The following is an 18,455-nucleotide window of genomic DNA, read 5'->3' as shown; positions in this document are numbered from 1 at the left end:
AAATGTCTCACTGCTCTCTATATAGTCACTATATGAGTCTTTTCCACCCAAATATTGATCTTTATCCAGTATGAATTGTCTCTCATGGCTGAATCCAGAGGGGTTCTCTTTGAGGCTTACTGAGCTCTGTGTAGATTAGTAGCCGTTAGTTTAAGACCTGTGTGCTGCTCTTTGTAGGGAAAAGGAGTCTTTTGAGATTCTGCCTCAAACAGTCGGCAGCAGGGCTGCGTCACCTGACCTGAATACATTGGTTTTGCAGATGAACTCAGTTGGTCTCGGTCTCCAGCAGTAGATCAGATGTTCTTTTTTTTGTTGGAGTCAAACCTGCAGCCACACTGACCTTTTGTGGATGAGATTGGACAGTCTGAAATACAACAAAATCAAAATTTAATTGAAAGGAAACTATCAGAAATGTTAGGGTACATTCAAAACAATTTAACACCATCCCCACTGCATGAGAACAAAAACAGCACTATCGCCATGGCAACGTTTACACTGCTGCCATTATTCACCGCTATGTGAACGCAGCACAGCGTCTCTGGAGACAAGCTCTGCTTTACCCCGTGTGTTAGCTCAGAGCACTGATGGAACAGGACAGGCAGGTGTGTGGGTGTGTGTGTGTGTTTCTACACCTGGGTGGGACTGACACCAACATCTGCTCCATCACACACACACTCACACACACGCACACAGGGCCAGGTGTGCTGAGCCGTTCTCCTTCATGTTTCAGGAGCAAATCAATCTGCTTTCTGTCTGAGCGATGTGGCCAAACTAACGTCCGAACCGATAGAGAGAGAGAGCGACATGCCTTTCTGCCCCTCATACATATTCACCTGGAGAAAGACTCTGCAGAAGATGGGAGATTTTTTTCTGTTGTTTAATCTGATCAAACAAACAAAAGATCCACCAACTTTATCTATTTTTGTGTTGCTGGCATGCTGATCTTATACTGTATAGGGAAGAAGAGCGGTCAGGCTGCCCCCTGCTGTTTACATTCAGAACTTAGTTTGGTGAATTGGACATAACTGCACATTGTAATTTGTGCAGCCATATAGAGAAATACTTAACTTTATCACGCTAAATGCAGGTGTAGGTTGTCCTTTACCGATTAACTCCAACATTTCATCAAAAGTTGAAAACACAGTAACGTCCTCCTCACTGGTGGTAATGCTACTCTCAGCTTCCGTCACAACCAGCAAGCTAGCTAGCTTTTTTGCTAGTTTTGTGTCCCCAGAGCCTGCATGTCCCCCCAGCGGGCAGAACTTGTCATGGATTTAGCAATATCAAAGCCCACCCCTGTAGAGGGAAAACATAATTGGTCAATTTAAATTGTAATTTAAATTGGTCTCTCATTGAATCACTATTGCTTGGCTCTCTGTAAATTTACAGCTGGACCACCAAATCACATCAGAGTAATGAAATAATTGCCAAGACATGCATTCAATTCTGGCAGGTAAATCACAGAACATAATTTTGGCCAAATGTTTGTGAATGAATTTGTTAAACTCAAAGTGGCCAGTTATAAAGAAGCAGATATGGAGGAATGTTTATTTTTGTTGCTTTGATTGTGATACACTTCAACATTAAGCATTTGTTTTCTATTTTCCATTTTCAAGGTGGTACATGTGAGAGAAACAGAGCACTTGAGTCTTTTTTGAATTTGAAACCCACAAATGAACACCAACCTCTGTTATTCACTTTGGCTACAGTGTGAAATCTACAGAACCAAACAAAGAACATAAGTCTGGTGGAAGTCTGGTAGGGAACCAACTAGGAGTGAAATCTGTTACAGCGCATATAGAAGTTGAATAAAAGTGTCTCAGATTAATTTAGTCCACAGTTCTCCCAACATACAGTTTTAGTGTTGCATCTCAGTAATGCAGGGGTGTCCAAAGTCCAGTCCCTGCACCAAACAAGGCCTGCGGGCAGATTTAATCAGCCTGTGTCTTCTGTTTTAGAGAGTGTTCTAAGTGGCCCTCCAGCCAGTGTGCTATAGTTCTCTGACTGACCTGCAGCTTCATTTACTGACCACATTTAATCCAGACTGAGGCATAAAGCTCAGGCGAACACCGAGAGCCACAGATTTAGATGTAAATGAGAACTTTTTCATCAAGAGGCGTAACGAGCCTCATATTTAAAAAAAAAAAAACATTGTAATGAATTTAACACCAACCAACACGAAATAGCATAAACATCTGTTTTGACAAAACTCAACTTCATCTGCTCTTTAAGCTGCAATGCAGTACTATATATATATATATATATATATATATATATATATATATATATATATATATATATATATACACACACACATATATTTTATGAGACAGTGTTCTGGAAAAAGCCGCAATTGTGATATAATTTATTGCAGTAATGACAGAGTGTCCTCATTCACCTCTACTTACGCTGTCAGTGGGTGGCTATACTGTACAGTAAGCTGCTGCATGCACTGTTGATGATGATGATGATGATGGTGGTGGTAGTGGAGCACTGAGGGTGCTGGAGCGCGCGGCTCTGGGCCAGGCCTGAACACTCTCTGTATGTCAGTGTTAAACTCGGGCAGCCAGCGGGGACATCCGCTACACAAAGAGCCGAAAAGACTTTTTCTGCTGTCGTCAATATTTAATGTGCACAGAGCCGCTGACAAAAACTCTGCAAGTTGTTCAGCTTCACACGCACATGCACACACACACACACATGCTAAAGCCACTCAGTGAAATAAAACAGTCAAGCGATTGTGTTGTATTGGACGCAGCGCTCTACTGAGGCACACTTCAGCGGTTGGAGGACTGTGTTTAAAGAGCCCACGTCCTACAGTATTCTGTATTTTATTGTCCCTCTGACATTTGTGGGCTTTTATGTACCAAAAACAGTCATAATTCATTTCTACATAAACCTTTTTTCAGCCTCTCTTTATACCTTTCCCACAACTTCGACTGCAGTGATACAGACTGTCTACAGGAACAGCACAGGCTGAATGGGAGGGGCTAAACTACTGTAGGCTGAATGGGAGTGGCTAAATAGCTGTAGGCAGAATGGGTGGGGCTAAACTGCTGTAGGTTGAATGGGCAGGGCTAAATTGCTATAGGCTGAATGGGTGAGGCTAAACTTCACTGCTGTAGGTTGAATGGGTGAAGCTAAACTTCTGTAGGCTGAATGGATGGGGCTAAACTGCTGTAGACTGAATGGGTGGGGCTAAAGACAGAGTCAGTCTTGTGTCGTTCACTTTGCTGTAGGAATAATAAAGTAGACCATCAGTGTTTGTTTACACTCTGCAGATTCATAGCTTGTTATTGCACCGTTGCTTCAAGCCTAAACATTCAGAAAAAGCCTGTGTAGCGCAGAATGTTTAACTAGCTTTTTTTTAAATAGCAGCCATAAATTGTATAATTAATGAAATTAGACTGCGCCAGGTGTCCATAGCTGTCATTGGAGCCTGGAGGACAGAGAAAAATAAATATCATAAGAATGGATCATATGGAGCAAATCACAGAGCAGGGTTTCTCCTGACATATGAGTGAGGAGTAGGGAACAGAAAATCCAGAGCGGAGTGATTATAGAAACACTTTAAAGTGTTTAACATGGAAGTGTGTCCCGCTCCACTCAAAGACTCTGAACCCACTACAACATTGCATTGTCAGCTCAGGACAGGAAGCTCAGGTACCCCTGGTTTAAAGTTTTAAGATAAGCAGACAAACTTTAATTGTCTGTTACATCAGACAGTTCCGTATCATCTGTGACTCCTTCAGCGTGAACACTTTTTATCCGTTGACTTGAAAAGGCACATCATGGTTTACCCTAAATACAGTGGGTCTAAACCGCTGTAGGCAAAATGTAGGCAAAATGGAGGGATGTGTTCAATGTTGTGACCACCATGAAAACTGTTCCTCTCTCTCTCCCTCTTTCTCTCTCTGTCTCTCCCTCATTCTCTCTCTCCCTCTCCCTCTCCCTCTCCCTCTCTCTCTCCCTCTCTCTCTCTCTTGCATGTGGGTGTTGTAGCTGATGACTAAGCACCCTGGGAAGCGTCTGGGCTGTGGTCCGGAGGGCGAGCGGGACATCCGGGAGCACGGCTTCTTCCGTTATATGGACTGGGAAAAACTGGAGAATAAAGAGGTTCAACCACCATTCAAACCGAAAGCTGTAAGTCTAAACACACCCCCACACACACACTCCCACACAAACACACAGTCCGTGCGTATTCCCAGACCCCAACACACAGGTGGGTAACTCTGCACAGGCTGTTCATTGGAGGCTGATGGCTAAAACTGCTTCTATAATCCTCTTCTAGCGCCGCCCCTTTACTGGAACCAGACGTGGGTGATCCTGCACGCTACATGCTAATATTGCAAACAAGCAGTCAAGGTTAATTTTGCCTGTTAGGATAATGCAAATGACGTCATGTTAACGGGTACCTTAGCATGCATAACATTAACAATGTTAGCATGTAGCACTGTATCTTGTCCTCCTTTTGGGGACCATGGTGCTGGTGAGGTGATGATCCCTTCCACAGACCACTGGTGTCTTTTTCAAGTGGAAAATAAAACTTCCTGTAAACAACTTAATGATGTTTTCCTTTCCCATGATCCCTTGGTTCAGTGGTTCCCTATTCACTACTATGTGCACTATTCTGGGTTTCTGCCATTTCTCACTGGCCCCAAAAACATAGAGGTTTCAATCTAGTGGGGCCTTAGGGCATCATTTCTGTTCACGATTATAGTGTTCTAGTGCTTTAGTGTGGGGAAGAGTGGTTAGGGGACCATTTCTGTTCACTATAATAGTGTTCTAGTGCTTCAATGTGGGAAACAGTGGTTAGGCACCATTTCTGTTCACTATAATAGTGATCTAGTGCTTCAATGTGGGGAACAGTGGTTGGGGGACCATTTTATGTTCACTATAATAGTGTTCTAGTGCTTCAATATGAGGAGGAGTGATTAGGCACCATTTCTGTTCATTATAATAGTGTTCTAGTGCTTCAGTGTGGGGAAGAGTGATAAGGGGACCATTTCTGTTCATTATAATAGTGTTATGGTGTTTCAATGTGGGGAACAGTGATTAGAGGACCATTTCTGTTCACTATAATAGAGCTATAGTGCTTCAATCTGGGGAACAGTGATTATGGGAGCATTTCTGTTCACTATAATGGTGCTCTAATGGTTCAGTTTGGGGAACAGTGATTAGGGGATCATTTCTATTCACTATAATCATTTTATAGTGCTTCAATGTGGGGAACAGAGATTAGGCACCATTTTTGTTCACTATAATAGTGTTCTAGTGCTTCAGTGTGGGGATTAGGGGACATTTCTATTTACTATAATTGTGTTTTTTATAGTGCTACAATGTAGGAAACAATGATTAGGTGACATTTCTGTGTGCTATAATAGTGTTATAATGCTTCAATGTGGGGAATAGTGATTAGGCACAATTTCTGTTCGCTATAATAATGCTCTATAGAGTGCTCCAGTCTGGGGAATTGTGATTAGGGGACAATTTTCACATCTTACAGTAGTGCTTCAATGCAAAGAATAGTGAACCATCACTATAATACTGATGCACAGTCCTACACTTAAGTTGAAGCAGGAAAAGCACTAAAATCTGCAGGATGGTGGGCCTCCAGAAACAGGGCTGAGAAACACTGGATTAGAGAACCCTATAGTATATATATAGTGCTTTAATTTGGGGAATAGTGATTAGGGCACTAATTCTATTAACTTTAATTGTGTTCTGTATAGTGCCTTAATGTGGAGAACAGTGATAAAGGGACCATTCTTGTTCACTATAATAGTGTTATCTTGAGTGCTTTAATGTGGGGAATAGTGATTAGGGGTCCATTTCTGTTCACTACAGTAGTGTTCTACATAATGCTCTAATGTAGGGAATATTGATTCGGAACTATTTTTGTTCCTTATTATGGTGTTCTACATAATGATCTAATATCCCATTGTGTAGAACCCTATAAGAAACAAATATACTGTGGAAATAGTGATTAGGGGACCATTCTTGTTCATTATAATAGTGTTCTATATACTGGTCTATATTAGGGAATTATATATATTTAGTGATATACTAGTGATTAGGGAACTGTTCCAGTTCACTGTTATAGTGTTCTATGTAGTAGTCTAATGTGTTCTAATATAGATGTCTAACTTAGGGAACAGTGATTAGGGAGCATTTTGAGCGTGGTGTAGTTTTCCTGGGGTGGAAACACAGAGTGGTTGGAGATTCGGAAGCACCAGCGTGTCACTGTAAAAGGGCTCCAGAGGAAGAAAAAGATCCGCTTTGTTAGCGGTTAGCGGATGTCCAGAAGCTGTATGTGTCAGGGTGAAGACGATTGTTAGCCTCCCTCAGATTTAATGAGAGAAACTCCTCTCTCTGTCTGTCTCTCCTCCTTCGTGTTCTGTTCTCCTCTTCTCGTCTTGGGAATCTTAAAGAAGTGCTCAAGGAAATGTTCGAAGATGAGCCACAAGCTGTCAGGCTTCTCTCAGGTGGTGTTTAATGTGACCATGAAAAGTCCAGAGCATTACATCTACAAAATGACTGAGATACTAGAACAGATGTGTTACTGGTGAAGTTCTGTGTCGAATAAACTTAGCTTGAAAACCACCTTGGAAAATAGCTATTAATAGTGACAGTAAAGGTGTTTTAGAGTCAAAGCCCCGCTTCTCTAGGGTTGCAACTCCCATTGCCTTTTTGTTGCTAGATGTTTCTTTCTTCTTGTAAATGTCAGCCCCCAGGTCGGCTGAGAAATAATCATAGCTTTAGCTAAAAATTCATAGTAATATTTTATGTGCTGCGATTTTTAAGTATTGAGTCAAGTTTGTTGTGTTGAAATATTTGAAAATGGCATTTTCATACATATTTTCATATCACCATTAGCTATAGCATACATATCACCATTAGCTATAACCTACATCTCACTATTAGCTATAGCCTACATATCACCATTAGCTATAGCCTATGTTTCACCATTAGCTATAGCCTATGTTTCACAATTAGCTATGCTATATATCACCATTAGCTATAGCGTACATATCACCATCAGGTATAACCTACTATTAGCTATAGCCTACATATCACCATTAGCTATAGTCACCATATCATCATTGGCTAAAGCCTATATATCACCATTAGCTATAGTAAACATATCACCATTAGGTATAACCTACTATTATCTATAGCCTACATATCACCATTAGCTATAGCCTACATATCACTAATAGCTATAGCCTGTGTTTCACAATTAGCTATCCTATATATCACTATTAGCTATAGCGTACATATCACCATTAGGTGTAACCTACTATTAGCTATAGGCTACATATCACCATTAGCTAAAGCCTATGTATCACAATTAGCTAGCCTATATATCACCATTAGCTATAGCCTACATATCACTATTAGCTATAGCCTATGTATCACAATTAGCTAGCCTACATATCACCATTAGCTATAACCTACATAGCACCATTAGCTATAACCTACATATCACCATTAGCTAGCTTACATATCATCACCATTAGCTATAGCCTACATATCACAATTAGCTAGCCTACATATCACTATTAACTATAGACTACATATCACCATTAGCAATAACCTACATAGCACCATTAGCTATAACCTACATATCACCATTAGCTAGCTTACATGTCATCACCAGTAGCTATAGCATGTATATCACAATTAGCTAGCCTACATATCACTACTAGCTACAGCCTACATATCACCTTTAGCAATAAACTATGTATCACAATTAGCTAGCCTACATATCACCATTAGCTATAACCTATATATCACTCTTAGCTATAGCCTACATATCACCATTAGCTATAACCTATATATCACTCTTAGCTATAGCCTACATATCACCATTAGCTATAGCCTACATATCACCATTAGCTATAGCCTACATATCACATTATCTAAAGCTTGCATATCACCATTATCTATAGCCTATATATCACTATTAGCTGTAGCCTACATATCACCATTAACAAGCTTACACATTACCATTAACTAGCCTACACATCACCATTAACAAATTTCCAAATCACCAGTAGCTAGCCCAACATCATTATTAGCTAGCCTACAAATTACCATTAGCTTAGCAATCACCAATATTTAATCTACACATAACCTAAAGCTAGCCTACATATCACCACTGGCAATCACCATTAGCTAATATACATATCATTATTAGCTAGCCTGCAAATCACCCTTAGTTAGCCTACACAACACCAACATATTTTGGAAGGAGAATGATTTATGATTTCAAACTGACTTTAAATTGTAAGCTCTGCTGATGCCTCCAACACAGAGCGGATGTTCGAGCTCATGTTCATGTTCATATGTAGACATTTAGGTATTTAGTCTCTGCAGGATCTCTGCTCTGTGCTCTTTTCTCTGCTTGCTCACATGTCCTGTGCTGCTATTATCACTATTATTATGATTTTCATGGCTCCCTCTGGTCTCATGCACTGTATTGTAGAGATGTTTCTTGCATACTCTGCGGTTCTGAATCCAGTCTTACTGCTGTAAAGACTGTCTGCACATCCTTATATAAATGTATTCATTTAGTGGAATGAGAAGTGGCTGAAGGACGTATAGAGTGTAAGCGGCGGAGTGACGGAGGGCGGATGTGTATCAGCTCAATGTGGAAGGTTTTGGAGAACAGGTTCCTTTTGAAAGAGCTTCTTTATTTGAAGAGGTTCGTAGAACGGGTTCGGAGTGTTTTTTTAGAGAGCATTATTAGATACGGCTTTCACAATTACTCAATTAAGATAATCAGTTAAAATTTTCATTCTCTGTGACTCAGCTTTGTAATTCATTTGCAATTTGAATGATAAACACAGCATCTGCAAGTCATTATTAAATTGTGCTTGTCAGGCTGAAGATTCTCAATGACGGGGCACTATTAGCACTCAAACTGCTTTTGTGAACATCACTGAAAGTGAGGAAACCCACACCAGCAGGATCTCACAGATGCATGTATACCGATCAGGCATAGCATTATCAGCTCCACTTACTGTAGGTGCACTTTGTAGTTCTACAGTTACAGACTGTAGTGCGTCTGTTTCTCTGCATACTTTGTTAGTCCCATTTTACCCTGTTTTTCAGTGGTCAGAACCCCCATGGACCCTCACAGAGCATGTACTATTTGGGTGGTGGGTCATTCTCAGCAGTGCAATAACACTGACTTGGTGGTGGTGTGCTAGTGTGTGTTGTGCTGATATGAGTGGATCAGATGAGTTATCGTCTCTGGCTTTACATCTACAAGATGGACTGACAAGGTAGGAGTGTCTAAGAGAGTGGAGAGTGAAAGGACAAAGTTTTTAAAAACTCCAGCAGCACTGCTGTGTCTGATCCACTCCAGTGCAACAACACAACACCACCATGTCAGTGTTACTGCAGTGCTCAGAATGATCCAAAACCCAAGTAGTACCTGCTCTGTGAGGGTACATGGGAGTCCTGACCACTGAAGAACAGGGTAAAAGAGGCTAACAACGTATCCAGAGAAACCAATGGACTAAAGTCTGTAATTGTAGAACTACAAAGTGCACCTATATAGTAAGTGGAGCTGATAAAGTGGACAACGAGTGTAGAAACAAGGAGGTGGTCAGAATGTTATGATCATTGTATGTTTATATTTACAAATTGAAAGCATCCAAACTAAAAGATTTTTGATAAAAAGTATAAAATGGGTTGTTCCGGTCCTAAAATCTGATTGGCTGAGCCGTGTTCATAGCCATAAAATACAAGAAGTATGCACATCAACCACCTTATTACAACTAAGTGAACTCTGTATCATTGCACCATGGCGTGAAAACCCTTGTGCTATTAATGAATAATCTGTGACTGCACTGATGCTTGTACATAGTGTACTGATTAAATAAGAACCTGCTTCTGTTTAAACTGAGGGGCTGACAGCGAATTTTCTCATCTAGAACCAGGCTGATTGTAAGGTTTCCAGCACAGTCAGACGCTCGCAGATGTACCTTACTGAAAGGACTTTACTGATAGAAACAGAGTTCAAAGTTGTAGTTGATAACCAGGCAGAGTTCAGATCCAGAAGGCACACAAAACATGCATAGACAAAGATCAGACATTGCATCAATCCAAAAAGGGAAAAGCAGTAGCGTGGTCGAAGGTTTAGGCAAATGGTCATAATCCAAAATCAGAGATATAGCAACCAAATCCAAAGGGCAGAGCAAAAAGGGCAGAGATGAGAAAACGAAAAGCAAAGGTCATACACAAAATACACAACAATAGATAAACACTAAGTAGATCTCAAAAATGTATACAATACCTCACAACTTTACTAAGCTAAAGCCCGGGCTATTATACTACACTAAGTATATCATATGACACATAACACAGGCTAATCACATCAAAACTCCGGAGACCTAGAGCGCTGATAGGAGCGCGGTGTCACATGAGATGTCATGTGACTTTCCAGAGGATCCTGGGATATTGAGTCCGTCTCAGTCTGATCGCTTACGGGAAGATCGGAAGTCATGTGATCTCCCAGAGGATTCTGGGAGATCGAGTCCAAATCTACAAGGAGTTTTGGAGGCTGTGTGACACTGGTCAGCTAGCTAACAGGCTAAAGGACAGCAAACATACTATACAACTCCATTATTAATATCACAGGCTTGAATTAAAGCACTTACGGTATGATTAACTGTAAAACTGCAGTATAAAAGCCTAAAAATGTCACTTGAATGTCTTACACACTTTGAATGTCTCACACACTTCAAATGTCCATGTTTCATTCAGAAGTCGTGTCAAACCCAGGCTGAATCTCAAACGCCTCCATACTCCCTTAATAGTGCATTAGGGAAGTTTAGAAATTCTAGCTTCTGCAGACAAAAAGTGACCCAAATTACTATTTGTAATAACTGTTGTGCCAGAGGATCCAGTACTTAAATTCCTACATAGTGCACTATGTACGGTGCAGGGAGCCATTTGTGATTCAGCCCCAGCGTGAGAAGAGGACGCTGTTAGCTTGGTGCTAGTTGTAATTTGGTAACCAAAAGGTATTTATAAAGCAAATGTTTTGCATTAAACAATATGTTTATTATTGTACACCAAAATGTTAAAAATTTCATGAAATGACCACAATGTACAGTGATGGGTGACCAAAGGTTTTTCTCCTCATTCAGGAGTTTATGGCTGCTTAGCAATGACATCATACCCTAAAGGAGCTACATTTCTTGGCAGAATACTTATATTGAATTTAAATTATTAACTTCAATAAATTATTTGCTGATAATTTGTGGATTTTACCATATTTTATGTTGGAGCTGTTTGAGAAAAGCCATCAGCCATTCTAGGCTATATGTTACAGTGATTTTATCAGGGGTTTTACTCTGCTTTGCATTGTGCCTAGAACAGTGTTCCCTTGTAATAAAATTACAGTAATGCACAGCCACAAATGACTTATTGCTTTAGTTTAAGTCTAAACCGAACAGCTCAGCAAGCAGCCAACAGGCTAACAGGCTCCTTCAATAATGTTCTGTTAGATCTTACCAAAAAATTCACTGTAAAACTGTGTTGTACATCATGAATCTTACCATAAATGTCTGTGCCAAGCTTTCAATTGTCCATGAATTTTCATTATTTGAGCAAAAACAATCGCTTGATTACTCGACCACTCAAATAATCTGCAGTGACAAAATATTATTAGTTCTTCTCTCTTCACCTTTCTTGCTCTAATTTGGTTCTGTAATGTCTTTGTGTGTGCTGCATGCTTCATCCCAGCAGGATGGTGTTCTCGTATATGTAATCGAGTGTCAGACAGTCAGACAGAATAAATGGAAAGACAAACAAAAATTCAGAGAAATGGAAATACAGACAGGAGGAAAGAAACCAAGTGCTCTGTTTGTCATTTTCCACTTTAGTGTGTGAGAGAGCCGTGTTCCACACCTGCTGGTCAAAAGAACATCATTCTCTCTCTCTCTCTCTCTCTCTCTCTCTCTCTCTCTCTCTCTCTCTCGTTCTCTCTCATCCCCTCTGCTGCAGTCCTGTCTGAGATATGAGTGGGTGGGGAGATGAGGGAAAAGCCTGCCACTGTGTTTTCTTGGAAAAGCCGGAAGAGTGTGAGGATGAGATAGAGTGAGAGAGCAGAGGTGGAGAGGGAGTTTGCAGGGGAGACACAGCAGGCATGTCTGTGTGGAGCTGTAAATGGCCATTGTTTAGCGCTGCTGTCACACGTCCTGCTGTAGTAAACGCTCTCCTGGCGACTGATCTTAATCACAGTGGACAGCTGGATCTATGAGGACACTGAAACGCTTTCGCCTGAGTTTCTGGAGCTCAAGAGGAATGTTTGAGTCATGGACCACAAAATGGGGTCCAACTTGTTTTTTAAACATTTTGTGTAAAATCCATATCTACGTCACGCATACAATATTGTTGTGAATTTAGTACAGTACTTTTAATCCTCTGGGGTCCACAATGTGTTAGATTCTCTGTTTTTATATCTGTGTCTGTATCTTTGTGATGCTCCAGTTCAAACACTTCCTGAATCGGTAGAGTCGCCCTTTCCATCCCATCTTATCACAAGATCATATGAGACTCACATCCGGAGTTATGAGGCTAAGATACACGTCATCTGCCTCTTACCGTGTGGATTCATGTGTCCGTCTACATTCTGTGTGAAACTGACCAACTGACACTCAGGAAATCACTAAGGACTGGCCATCATGCTGGAAACCTTTCATTCTTCATTCAGTCCACATCGGAGACTGGTGTAAAATGCCATGCAGAGAGTTTACAGCTGTTGAAGCTGCTGCAGCTTTTGATATGAAACATATGGTGATCATGTTCTGTGAAGTCTAAGAAGAGATTAACAAATCAAGAGAGAATGATCTCAGAACACAAAGGGTTAATTAACGACTTTTGTTCTATGTGAATTGAATTAGTCAACATATTCTTTGCAAAAGGTGAGAAACTTTCATCAGATTCTGGAAGCTGCCATGTCATCTAGATAGCAGTGAAGGCTACAGTGAGTGACTGCTGAAAGGAAAGAATAAATGAAGTGCCATTAAACAACAAATGAAAGAAAGCCAAAAAATCAAAAAATCAACTGCAGTTGTCTCTGTTGAGTCTGAGGAGCTCTTGATCCTATTAAGTCTGAGGAACCAGTAACCTTATTGAGCCTGAGGAACTATTGACCATATTGAGTCTGAGGAACCAGTAACCTTACTGAGTCTGAGGAGCCAGTCACTTTACTAAGTCTGTAAATGATCTTACCTTACCTTTACCTTATTACCTTTCTCAGTCTGAAGTATGATTGACCCTGCTGAGTCTAGGGAGCTATTAACCATACTGGCTCTGAGGAACCATTGACCATGCTGAGTCTAAAGAACAATTGATCTTACTGAGTCTAAAGAACAGCTGATTGCACGTCCCACAAGTATGAGGAACCACTAACTTCACTAAGTCTGCAAATTGTTTACCTTACTCAGTCTAAAGATTGACCATTGTAGGTCTGAGGGACCACTGACCATAGACTCTACTGAATCTAAAGAACCACTGACCCTATTGCATCTGAAAATCTACTGACCCTACTGTGGTCTGGGAAAAATTGGGTGTGGGAAAAATTTGATTCTTTGATGTATCACGATGCTAATGTGAACGTTTCTGAATCGATTCATAAATTTCAAAAATGTATTTTTTAAGTATTTAATTTAGAATGTAATGTTGACGGAACATAAAAGGCGGAACTTGGCCAGCTTCTCATTCAAATGTTCCTGTTCCAACTTACATTCTGCCTGAGGCACTGAATGTAACTGCTGCACCATTTAAGGTGGAACGGAAAACTTTGAAAGAGAAGCGACTTCATCTTCTTTTTAGAGAGAGACAGTATTACTGGTGAGGCGTGACTTTGTTGCTATGTGACCTGCAGTCTGTATCTCAGTCGTTGAGAACCAGGGCTTTTGCGCTATGCAGCACACTTTGGAGCCGAGATTCGGTGTCCAGTCTTGAAAATATTTTACTGACCCAGTGACCCCCCCTCACCTACCCTCCATGTTGAGTCTGAGGAACTATTGACCCCACTGAGTCTGAAGAACATTTAACCCCACTCAGTCTAAGGAACAACTGATGTTACTGAATCTGAGGAACTATTCACTTTACTAAGTCTGAAGAATGATTGACCCTGCTGAGTCTAGGGAGCCATTTACCATACTGAGTCTGAAGAACCATCGAGCCTGCTGAGTCTAAAGAACAGTTGATGCTACTGAGTGTAAAGATCAATTGGTCATACAGGGTCTGAAGAACCAGTAATTTTACTGAGTCTGCAAAGTATTTACCCTATTCAGAATGAGGAACCATTGACCCTACTGAGTAGGGGGAACCATTCACCCTACTGAGTCTGGGGAACCATTCACCCTACTGAGTTTGGGGAACCATTGGCCCTAAGGAGTCTGTGGAACCATTGACCTTATTGAGTCTGGGGAACCATTAACCATACTGAGTCTGGGGAATCAATGACCCTACCGAATCTGAGGAATCATTGACCCTACCGAGTCTGTGGAACCATTGACCTTATTGAGTCTGGGGAACCATTAACCATACTGAGTCTGGGGAATCAATGACCCTACCGAATCTGAGGAATCATTGACCCTACCGAGTCTGTGGAACCATTGATCCTGTGGATTCTGGGGAACCATTGGCTCTATGAGTCTGGCGAGTCATTGACCCTACCAAGTCTGGGGAAACATTTCTGAGTCTGCAAATTATTGATCCTAATCAGTCTGAAGAGCGATTGACCATGTTCAGTCTAGGGGACCATTGACTATACTATGTCTGAGAAACCATAGACTCTACTGAGTCTGAAGTACCATTGACCATGTTGCATTTAATGAGCTATTACTGAGTCTGAAAAATTTAACCCTGAGGAAGAATTGACCCTACTGAGTCTGAGGAACCACTGACCCTTTGTTTTTACATCGTTTTTGTTTCCTTAGCATTATTTGAGATCTGTGAAGTGTCTCAGGTCATTTCGTATGTCTGCAAACAAATTGGTTTTATATTATGGAAATCTTTGATTGCAGGCTTTTGGCTGGTAGTGTAAGTCACAGCCTCCATAATCACTTTCAGATGAAATATTAAGGCGGCTACAGAAGGGCAGCGGGGCAGCCGGCCGCTCCACTGGACTCTTAATTGTTTTTAAATTGGAGTGGCTGATGTACACAGATGCTTCTGAGTGTGATTTAATGCATTTGCCTGCACTCATCTCACCCTGATGCACATTTGCATTTGTCAGTGCAGGGCCCAGAGCATCTTTTAGACCTCTATTCAGTATGCTACAGTGTGTGTGTGAGTGTGTATTTATCTCTTTGTAGGGTCCAAATCCCCCCAGGATGAGAGAGCACGTGGTTGTAGGGACATTTGGCTGCTCTCCATGAGGGACTTTTTTCCCCCATGAGAAGCATGTACACCAATACATTAGGATGGGCTTCCTGTATATGAAATTATTTCCATGTGAATACTCTGCTAGAGCTCGGTCTCTGGCCACTGGAGCTCTATGCAGGAGATTCTGGGCTAATGGTGAGGTCAGGAGAACAGGGTCATTCAGCTCTAGCCTATTCACTCACTGCCTACTAAAAGAGAGGATGTTTTATCTGGAGAGTTTTCTGCTGCAGTGGACTTTCTCTAGAGCCCTGCAGAGTGGTGCAGTGGCCTCTCTTAAAGACATCCCATCTGATCAGAAAGACTGATATCAGAGCTGATAGAGACATTTTAATTAATCAGTACTGGTTATATAATCTAGTTCCAAACCTTTTCAGAAGATAATAAACTGCAGCATGGAACTTTAAGTGTATATTAGGCCTGGGTGGCATCAATATGATATTGAACTGAACATCTTTTGAGAACTACTTCACGTGTTGTATAATAACTGTCACCACAAATGCATGTTCATGAGCTTCTTGTGATGCTGATTCGTGGCAACTTGAGTGCCTACAGCGCTCCCTGATGGAGAAACTTTAAACTGAAAAGTGAAAACAAGGTGTACATACAGCAACATTTTCATAATTCAGCACTTATCTGTACAGAAAATACTGCATATTTTATGCATTAAATCAGAAACAGTGGGGAGTTTAGTCTACCACAGCTTTAAAGACCCCATTATTTCACAATATTTTATATATTTAAGACTAAATGTGAATAAAACATTACGTGTACATTTTATTTAGTATTATTTATTACTTTTATCTGAGAGCACCAGTTGTAGATGAGGATCAGAGGAACTTTCTCTCCAGGTTAGAGTTAACTTAGCTGCTCTACGCTAACTTTCAGTCATTTTAGCTTGTTTTTACTGGAGTAAGTCACCTTGAGGCTGAAGTTGCAGAGCACATCATCTTTCATTTCTATTCCATTAACACAAAGTAAATTAAGAGGAATCTGAAGTAAAGCCAGGATTACAGTGTGTAGCAGAGACAAATAACATAGGCAATAATTCTCTCTCAGTTCTTTTACCAAAAGAGTGATTATGTCCTTTTACACATCACTATCAAGTTACTTGTCCAACATCAACACTATCCAATTACATCATTTATCGTCCACCTGTACAGCAAGTCAGAATAAGTTCAGTGTTACACTGGGCACTAAAAATCATCTGGTTTTAAAGTTCCCGGCAGTCTAGAAAATCTCACTTACTTGGTTGATGTGTGTGCTGTGTGGCTGTATCATCTACCAGAATACAAATATCGGATCAGACTCAGTACTGTACTCAGTGGCTGAATCTCAGTGTAGGCAATAAAATTACTTTTACAACCAAACAGTGAGTTACATGTGTGATTCAAAGCCAATTTTGCACAATGTAGTGGATTATTTGGGTTTAACAGTCACACACTCTTAGCAATCATTCTCAATGATTCTCGAGTAGTTTAAGATTTCCTAACGGAGATGAGGTGCTGTAAGAGATAAGAAAAAATCCTGAATTAGGATCAGATTTATATCTATAATAGAAATTCATGAAAAATTTCTCAAACTAAAGAGACTAGAGAGAAGATTCTGTAATACGGCTCCAGGTCATCTGTTGTTTGCTTAGCTATTCAAAGTAACAGAATTTTTGACCTGCTACATTAGTGTTCTCTGATCAAGCAGCAGTGCAGCAATTGCCATCAGAAAAGCTCTTACAACTGTAAGTAAAGTAGGCTTCATAGTTTTGATCCTCATTTGTCTCTTTCAGCAACAGCACAGCAACAGCAGGAATCGATGCATCCTTACTTACCACCAACTTTAAAGAATCAGTTTCTCCATCACAGAGAAGAACATTTTTAACCAGGCAAACTATTTTAACATTCAAATGGTCAAAGTTTGTGTAATTGTTGCCTGTACTAAATAAATTCTTGAACAACTTCCTTTTTGAAGGATGTTGGTTTAGAACTTCCATAGTGCTTTATAGTAGGTAGGTTAGGGACCCTTTTGAGATTCAGCCTATATTGAAGGATGTACGTCTTTATTGGCTGAATCTCAGGTGGGTCCCTAAAAATGGGTTTTAAATAAACTCAAGGCTGATTTGTGTGGCATTCCAGCAGATTGTAAAAACAGTGATGTTTATTGGTCCTTTTACCTCAGTTTGTTTCTCTCTCTTCGTGTTGATGAGCTTGTATGCCAGATGGAAAGTATTTGAGAGGGAAATCTACAGTGACATCCTTCTCCAGCTGGTCCTGGAAGGTTTGGATTTGCTCTGTTCCCAAAACCACACCTCCCTTTTTTACTTTCTGCTCATTTGTCATGTCTAAACATTTTGTTTTCTACAACCCCATTTTAAAAAAAGTTGGGACGCTGTGCAACATGTAAATAAAACCAAATCCAATGATGTGTAAATCATTTAAATCTTATATTTATTTGAAAACACTACAAAGGCAACATATCAAAGGCATCATATCATATCATGTTAAAACTGAGCAATTTTATTGATTTTTGAAATGTATATGCCCATTTTTAATTTTATGCCAACAACACATTCCAAAAAAGTTGGTACGGGACCTGTTTACCTCTGTGTTTCATCACCTCTTCTTTTAACAACATTCTGTAATTGTTTGGGAACTGAGTAAACACTGCTGTAGATCTGAAAGGGAAATGTTTTCCTGTTCTTGTTTGATACAGGATTTCAGCTGCTCATCAGTTCAGGGTCTCATTTGTCATATTTTTCATTTAATAATGTGCCAAATGTTTTCTGTGCTAACAGGTCTGGACTGCAGGCAGGTCAGCCATGCTGTTGTTATACATGCAGAATGTGGTTTGACATTGTCTTGCTGAAATAATTAAGGCCTTCCCTGAAAAAGACGTTGTCTGGATGTCAGCACATGTTGCCAAACATGTTTATATCATTCAGCATTAATGGTGCCTTCACAGATGTGCATGTCACCCATGCCATGTTCACGAATACCCCCCTATGCCATCATGAATACTGGCTTTTGAACTGTGCACTGATAACAAGC

The 18,455-nt window shown here is 40.4% G+C and overlaps 1 protein-coding gene across 2 annotated transcripts in view; it reads left to right on the top strand.

Annotated features, from left to right (window-relative positions):
- The window catches only part of prkcbb (protein kinase C, beta b), a 187,900-nt gene that overhangs the window by 144,179 nt on the left and 25,266 nt on the right, over positions 1–18,455 (top strand). For both annotated transcript variants that reach the window (XM_037544850.1, XM_037544849.1), the window contains exon 16: positions 4,003–4,143. In XM_037544850.1, coding sequence (XP_037400747.1) covers positions 4,003–4,143 — 141 coding nt within the window. The remainder of the gene's footprint in view (positions 1–4,002; positions 4,144–18,455) is intronic.

The sequence above is a fragment of the Pygocentrus nattereri genome, chromosome 14 (assembly GCF_015220715.1).
Source record: "Pygocentrus nattereri isolate fPygNat1 chromosome 14, fPygNat1.pri, whole genome shotgun sequence".
NCBI lineage: Eukaryota > Metazoa > Chordata > Actinopteri > Characiformes > Serrasalmidae > Pygocentrus > Pygocentrus nattereri.
The sequence above is the reverse complement of the archived record's forward strand: the minus strand, read 5'-3'. Positions and strand labels throughout refer to the sequence as shown.